General features: G+C 38.4%; 1 protein-coding gene across 2 annotated transcripts in view; it reads left to right on the top strand.

Moving 5' to 3' along the window:
* Kat6a (K(lysine) acetyltransferase 6A) overlaps positions 1–7,852 on the top strand; it is a 117,003-nt gene that overhangs the window by 479 nt on the left and 108,672 nt on the right. For both annotated transcript variants that reach the window (XM_013025845.1, XM_013025854.1), the window contains exon 2: positions 2,010–2,919. In XM_013025845.1, the coding sequence (XP_012881299.1) occupies positions 2,320–2,919 (600 nt within the window). In that variant the 5' untranslated portion in view covers positions 2,010–2,319. The remainder of the gene's footprint in view (positions 1–2,009; positions 2,920–7,852) is intronic.

Genomic DNA, 7,852 nt, shown 5'->3' with positions numbered 1-7,852 from the left:
CGTCAGCCCCACCTGCGCCGGTCGCCCGGCCTGGCTCTCCGCGCTCGCGGCGCGCACTCTTCCACGCCTGGTTAGGGCGCGGAGACCCGAGCGGGGCTGAACGGCAAGTGGGTGACAGGCTGGTGGGTGTTGTGGTGCGGAGGAGGCAGCACGTGTGGTGTTGTGTCTGTCGGGCTGTCAGCCCCGGCGCCGGGTTGGGAGGTGGCGGGCTGCCTGTCAACCTCAGTCGCGTTGGACCGTAGTTGCCCAACCTGTCAAGCGCCCCAGCAACCTGTGTGCCCTCCACGCCTCCTGCGAGCCGGTCCCTTGGAGCTTAGGTTTTGGAGGAGCTGGAGATCGGGGAGACGGTGCTCTGAACTCCACGTGATTTCATTGTTAACTTACTCTTCGGGTTCTGTTTCCAAATGGAAACAGCGGAGCAGCCCATTGGCAAGCTGCAGGCTTGTGGCGTTTCAAGTTTTTAAAGTTTCTCGCTCTTTAAAAAGAGAGCGCGAAAATATGCTTGGAGGTGGGAAATAAGGACGCTCGGGAAGGACTGTCAGGGGAGCCAGCTGGGCTTTCTTTCTAGCTGCCGGTGTACTTTCTGAGAGTTAAGGTTCAAGTCCTGGGCATGTTTCCTTCCACCGACCTGGAAACTGATGAGAGTCCCAGCCAGCGAAACAATGAGTGGCTGTCATTCATCCTGTACCCGCGAGCTTAATCGATTAGGTTGTGCCCAGCATCTTAACCCAGGATGTAGCTTCTCATATAGCTTCTCATTATGTAATGCTTATAATACTCTGATTTCTATCCTCTTGAGACCCTCACCAGCATGAAGCAAAGTTTTCTCAGGGGGCTTCTTTTTACTCGGCTAATTTTAGAGTAAGTCTTGGCTCTGCTTTGAGTGTTTTGCTTCAGTCTTTACTTTCTTATCAGAGTTATTAGTATTATCTCCTTCCTAATACCTAGTAGATTTTTCTCTTGCTTAAATAGTTGGTAGGGGACATTTTTTTCTAGCATTGTTCATATTATAATTAGTGTAGATGCTCCACAGAATAACAGAAGTTCTTTAAAAAATAAACTTTGTTTTGGAGGCAAAGGAATAATTTGGGTTCACAATCCATTTCAGTGATTAAAAATGCATGTCTGGGTTTTTTTCTATGAGAAAATTTTAGTTGAACTAGAGAGGCAATATATTTGTATGCCTTTGTTTTATTATTAGTGTTCACTTTGAGACTGCCAGCTTGAATTCTTTTACCAAATTCATTTTTCTCTAGGCTCACAAATAGCCTATACATTTTTTCTGCTCTGTACATTTGATACACAGTATGTGTATTTAATTCCAATGATTCTAGAAATTTGCTAGTTGTTTCTCTCTTCAGTATATATGTAGATAATAGTTAAAATTTAAGTGAAATTGGATTATTTTAAAAAGCACTTTTGCACTGGGCTATTTTTAATGTTTTTATTTCAATGAAAGCAATAATTTTGTACTTCGGTTATGAATTCTTGTCGGTGATTCTTGTATTTCCTGTTCTTTTAATTTATGAAGTAGTTATAATCTCAGTATTTTTCTTACTATTTTTATCCACTGTATCTGGAGTTTTGAAAGATGAAGTATTCACTGTTACTTTCATTGCAGGATTCTTTCTACTAATCCACATACTTGTTGAAGTGCTGAATAGTTTGTTGGGGAAAGATGTGGAGGAAGAGTTGAAATTCATAGACTGATGAGCAGAGATTGCAGAGGACAGAATAGCCAGCACCCCTCTGGTTAGTTGTAGCTTAAGGTCATTTATAGACCATCTCATTTTGTTTTCTCATTGTATCCCTCTTCCCCTTTTCTGTTTTGCCCTAATGATTTAATACATTGGTTACTTTGGAATGTTAATAGAAATGTGTTAAAATTCTTTAAGAGGACTGCTCAACAAGCACTTTGCTATTTAATTGCTTTTAAAAGGATGTTTCAACTTACAGCTTATTTGTAGAAGTCTTGATAGAAATTTGACATCGTTCTAATTGTTTTACAGGCATAAGATGTACAATTTCTGCTCTGAAGCAGGGAGTGAGATGTATGGAATTCTTACAACTTTTCTATGAAGAGACTCATGGGTAGTGCTATTGAGAAGTTTGAAGACATTTCAAATAATCAGTTGGTTTGGTTTCTAAAGTAGAAGTGGGAAGGCATTCTATTTTGTGAAAGGAGGACTGAGGCCAGAAAACTTGTATGCTATGGTTAACTGGTTACTAGCCTCCGAGGATCTTGTTTTCCATGGTGTGAAACTTACTCAGCATCAAGATAAGGGATAACGACTCTATGGATATACAGAATCCTTCACCATGGTAAAACTCGCTAACCCGCTGTATACCGAGTGGATTTTGGAGGCCATCAAAAAAGTGAAGAAGCAGAAACAGCGTCCTTCAGAAGAAAGGATATGCAATGCAGTGTCCTCATCCCATGGCTTAGATCGAAAAACTGTTCTAGAACAGTTAGAATTGAGTGTTAAAGATGGAACAATTTTGAAAGTCTCAAACAAAGGACTCAATTCCTATAAAGATCCTGATAATCCTGGGCGAATAGCACTTCCTAAACCTCGAAACCATGGAAAATTGGATAATAAACAAAATGTAGATTGGAGTAAATTGATCAAACGGGCATTTGATGGCTTGGCAGAGTCCAGTGGCTCAACTTTAAAAAGCATTGAACGCTTTTTGAAAGGTCAGAAAGATGTGTCTGCATTATTTGGAGGCAGTTCTACCTCTGGCTTTCACCAGCAGTTACGATTGGCTATCAAACGTGCCGTTGGCCACGGCAGACTCCTTAAAGATGGACCTCTTTATAGGCTCAACACTAAAGCAACCAATGCTGATGGGAAAGAGAGTTGTGAGTCTCTTTCCTGTTTACCTCCAGTGTCACTGCTTCCACATGAAAAGGATAAGGTAAGAAATGTGTATTCATCAGTGTTCACAGAGCTGATGAGAATAACATACTGCAAATTTACATTTCTGGAAATTATGTAGAAGTTGTGTTCAAGTATGTGCTCAGGAACTTTTGTGAAGTGCTTCCTTCTGATTTTTTATTGATGTGTTCTACCTATGAGAACTTAATAGATGTTAGTCTGGTACTTTAAAGTATTTGGTATAAAATATTTGGTATATAAGCTTTAAGATATATAATGTTGATATAGACTCAAGACCATGGTTGGCTTAGAATTAAAAATTGTTCCGTGTGCTGGTGGCTCACATTTGTAATTCTAGCTACTCAGGAGGCTGAGATCTGAGGATCATGGTTTGGAGCCAGCCATGGCAGGAAAGTCTGTGAGATTCTTCAATTAATCTCAAAAGCTGGAAGTGGAGCTATGGTTTAAGTAATAGAGTCCTAGCCTTGAGCAAAAAAATCTCTGGGAAGCCCCGAGTTCAATCAAGCTCCAGGCGCAGCTCTAGCGCAAATTAACAAAATTGATTTAAGATTCTTAGGGTCCCTAATTACTAGAAGTTGATGAGCTTTCAAATGCAAGGAATTTGAATTTGAAAGAAGTAGATAACTTAAGAATTTTCTTTTTTTCCCATGTTTTTTTATGTTATCATTAGACAGAAATTAGACAATTCTTATGACCTATAACAGGATACTAAGCAAATTTAGCAATTTTTATTTCTAGCTGTTTGTTTTATAGCTTTCTATCAAGTATTACTTTGTATATAATGAAACCCTAAACTTAATGAATGAATGAATTTTTTTCTGCCAGTACTGGGGGTTGAACTAGGGCCTGGGTGTTGTCCCTTAGGTTTTACTACTCAAGGCTGCCATTCTATCACTTGAGTCACACCTCTACTCTTGGCTTTTTTTGCTAATTAATTAGATATAAAAAGTCTCAAGGTTTTTTTTTTTTGCCTCAGCTAGCTTTGAATCTTGATCATCATATCTCAGCCTCCTAAGTAGGTAGGATTACAAGCATTAGCGACCAGCATCTGGTATAAACATTTATTCGTGATACCAATAGTTAAATGGGTCAGGATTTCTTCAAAAAACTAAAAGTAGAATTACCCCGTGATCCAGCTGATACCACTCTTGGGCATCTAACTCAGAATATGACAAGTTAGGATACAGCAAGACATTTGCACACCCATGATCATTGTTGCATTATTCATTGTTGCTAAGTTATGGAATCAGCACAGATTCCCTACAGTGAATGAGTGGATCAGGAAAGTGTGGCACATATATGCAATGGAATTTATCAGAAAGATTAATGTTATGTCATTTTCAGGGAAGTGGATGGACTTAGAAAACATTAAGTGAAGTAAGTCAGGCTCAGACAAAACAGAGCATGTTTTATCTCATATGTGGAAACTAGATTAAAAATACAAACATCCATGACAAAATATACAGGGTTTTATGCACATACCCAGAAATAAACTGACTAAATGATGTTACACTTAGGAGATGAGTCCAGTAATGTAACTCCTGAACAATTAACAAACTATTTAACAAAATGAATACCAGGAAGGAGTAACATGTTGGCATGGGAGAGGGAACCAAAGGAAAGGGCACATGAGCAGAGAGTGAGCAAATGCAGCCATTTATATTCAATATACATTACCCTCAAGTTCAACTTTTACATAAAGATGAGAGGGGGGAAAAAAGAGAGAACTATTTAAGGGGTGACATTGATCAAGATGTACTTATAACCTGACCTAGGGAATTTTAACCTCTTTGTATAACTAATAATAAAAGTTTTAGAAAGTTGGGAGTTTTGATGTACATATTGTACATACTTTGTTATGTTGTGTTATATTTTCTTTCTTGTGAAGTCTTAACAGTAAATTTTGTCCCTTAAGATTCTTATCTCCAAATAATCACAAAAGCTGGGAGTGGAGTTGTGGTCTAAGTAGTAGAGTACTAGCCCTGAGCAGAATATCTCAGGGAAGCCCTGAGTTCAAGCTCCAGGCCCAGCTCCAGCCCAAATGACAGTAGCAATGCTTTAATTTATACCTTTAAATTGTTGCACACCTTTTCTTTGGTGAAATTTTTACACCTTTTCTTTGGTGAAATTTTTAGAGGTCTTTTTGATTTTCAATTTTCCCTGTCAACTTTGAAATAGAAGGATTCTATTATAGGCTGTATCCATCTGAAAAATCAAATGCTTCGAACTTGGGCTCTTTTTGAGCCCCAGATTAATTCTCTGAAGCTTAAATGATATATATATATATATATATATAAATAAAATACATATAATATATATAATATATGCATTATATATATATATAATATATATATATATATATATATATTTTGGTCAGTTGTGGGGCTTGAACTTAGGGCCTGGGAACTGCCCCTAACCCTTTTTGCTCAAGGCTAGCACTCTACCTCTTTAAGCCCTAGCTACACCTGGGGTTTTCTGGTGGTTAATTGGCGATACGAATCTCAGATACTTTTCTGCTTGGGCTGGCTTTGAACTGTAATCCTCAGATCTCAGACCCTTGAGTAGCTAGGAATACAGGCATGAGCCATCAGTACCTGGCTTACATGAATATTTTAGAATCTTCTGTAGTTTTGGATTTTGAAGAATTTTTTGAACTAGGAATACTAAATTTCTAAAATCTATACAGAGTTTTTTTTAACTCTGAAATCTGAAGTACTTCTTGATCTCAACCATTTTGGATAAGGAGTACTCAACCTATGTTATCTTTAAACTGATTTCTCATGGATTCATAAATTGATAGATAATCCCATTCATAAAATGGCTCCATATTATTGGACATTTTCAAAGAGTGTATTAAACAATAACTTGTTTAGCTGGGTGCCAGTGGCTCACACCTGTAATCCTAGCTACTCAGGGGGCTGAGACCTGAGGATCACAGTTCAAAGCCAGCCTGGGCAGTAAAGTCCATGAGACTCTTATCTCTAATAAACCACCAGGAAACTGCAAATGGCATTGTGGCTCAAGTGGTAGAGTGCTAGCCTTGAGCTGAAGAGCAGTGCCCAGGCCCAGAGTTTAAGCCCTACAACTGACAAAAACATTTTTTGATCACGGCTAAAGTTAAACAAAATATACTTGGAATTTTACAACTAAAATATACTTGGTTTCTTACAACTGCTATTCAATGATTGGTTAACTTCATGGAAACAGGAAATACAGTTAATTATAGGAATATAAGAAATACAGTGAAATTCAGTGGTATACCTGTTAGTTGAGTATATAAGTTCTTACTAGAACATTTGCCTGTTTGCATTTATGGTAATTTCCCTAGTTTGAATTAGGTAATGATTATGATAATGATAATGATTATTTTTGGTTCTAGGAATTAAACATATGGTTTCATAATACACTAAGCATATCACTGAGCTGTATCTCTAGCATATTATGTGTATATATATTATGTACATACACACACACACACACACTCTCTCTCTCTCTCTCTCTCTCTCTCTCTCTCTCTCTCTCCTTTTTTTGGTACAGGTACCAGGACTCAAGGCCTGGGTACTGCCCCTGGGCTTTTGTGCTCTAGACTTTTTGGTGGATAATTGGATATAAGAGTCTCCTGGACTTCTTTTCAGGGATTACATTGAACCTTGTTCCAGATCTGTTTCTTTGAGTAGCTGGGATTAAGGTGTGAGCCATAGACAGGTGTGAGCACCTGTCTATTTTTTTAAGTGATATTTTTATTATTTTAATTTTTCTTTTTTTGCTGGTCTTGTGGCTTGAATTCTGGGTCTTGAATGCTGTCCCTGAGCTATTGTGCTCAAGGCTGACACACTACCACTTGATCCACAGCACCACTTCCGGCTTTTTGTGGTTAATTGGAGATAAGAATTTCAAGACTTTCCTGCCCTGACTGGCTTTGATGTGATCCTCAGATCTCAGCCTCCTGAGTAGCTTGGGCATACAGATGTGACCCACTGCCATCCAGTTCTTGTATTTTTATTATCTTTATGTAGGTACAAAGAGGAATTACTGTTCAACAAATCATTTTGTAAGTACAATGCATTTTGATCATTGTCACCATTTTCATCATTTTCCTCTATCCTTCTCAATACAATCCCTCCCCTCAGTTTTATTAAATTTCATAGATCTGCATTGAGAATTGACTGCATTCTCCCCCCCAACCTCTCCACCCCCCATTAGTCTATACCAACCTCACACTTTTCAAGTTCCATTTTCTTGGTATTGATTTTGTTGAACTGAGAGTTTTTCTAAGAAATTAAATCATTTGAATTCTCCTTCCAATACCACACATCTATATACACTTGCATAAAACCCTGTATGTGTTTACTTGTACATTTATAAATTAGTTCCAGCTTCCACATATATGAGAAAACATAACAGTGTTCCATCCACTTTGCAAATGATGTGATATTCTTCCTAATGGATGAATAAACTTCTGTGTGTGTGTGTGTGTGTGTGTACGTGTGTACCACACATTCTTGATCCATTCATCCATTGAGTGGAATCTGTACTGTTTCTAGCTCTAGAAACTGTTGCCTAGCCCTAGATATTTTAATTAAAAAAATTAGGTGTCGGTGTAATCCTAACTACTTTGGTGGCTGAGATTTGAGATGGAAGTTCTAAGTCAGCCAGAGAACAAAAATCTGTGAGATGCTTATCTCCAGTTAAGCAGCAAAAAGTCATAAGTGGAGGTTTTGCTCAAGTGGTAGGGATCTAACTTCAAGCTATACAGAAAATGTCAGTTGTATGTATTTGAAAAAGTCAACTTAGTGCAATACAGGGTAACTCCCAAGTTCTAACACCCTAAGCTTTTATTTTATTTTATTTTTTGGGTCTGGTCGTGGGGCCTGAACTCTGGGCCTGGGCGCTGTCCCTCAGCTCTTCAGCTCAAGGCTAGCGCTCTACCACTTGAGCCACAGCGCCACTTC

This window comes from Dipodomys ordii, unplaced genomic scaffold (genome assembly GCF_000151885.1).
Source record: "Dipodomys ordii isolate 6190 unplaced genomic scaffold, Dord_2.0 Scaffold4, whole genome shotgun sequence".
NCBI lineage: Eukaryota > Metazoa > Chordata > Mammalia > Rodentia > Heteromyidae > Dipodomys > Dipodomys ordii.
Note: the sequence above shows the minus strand (reverse complement) of the source record. Positions and strands in the feature narration are given on the sequence as shown.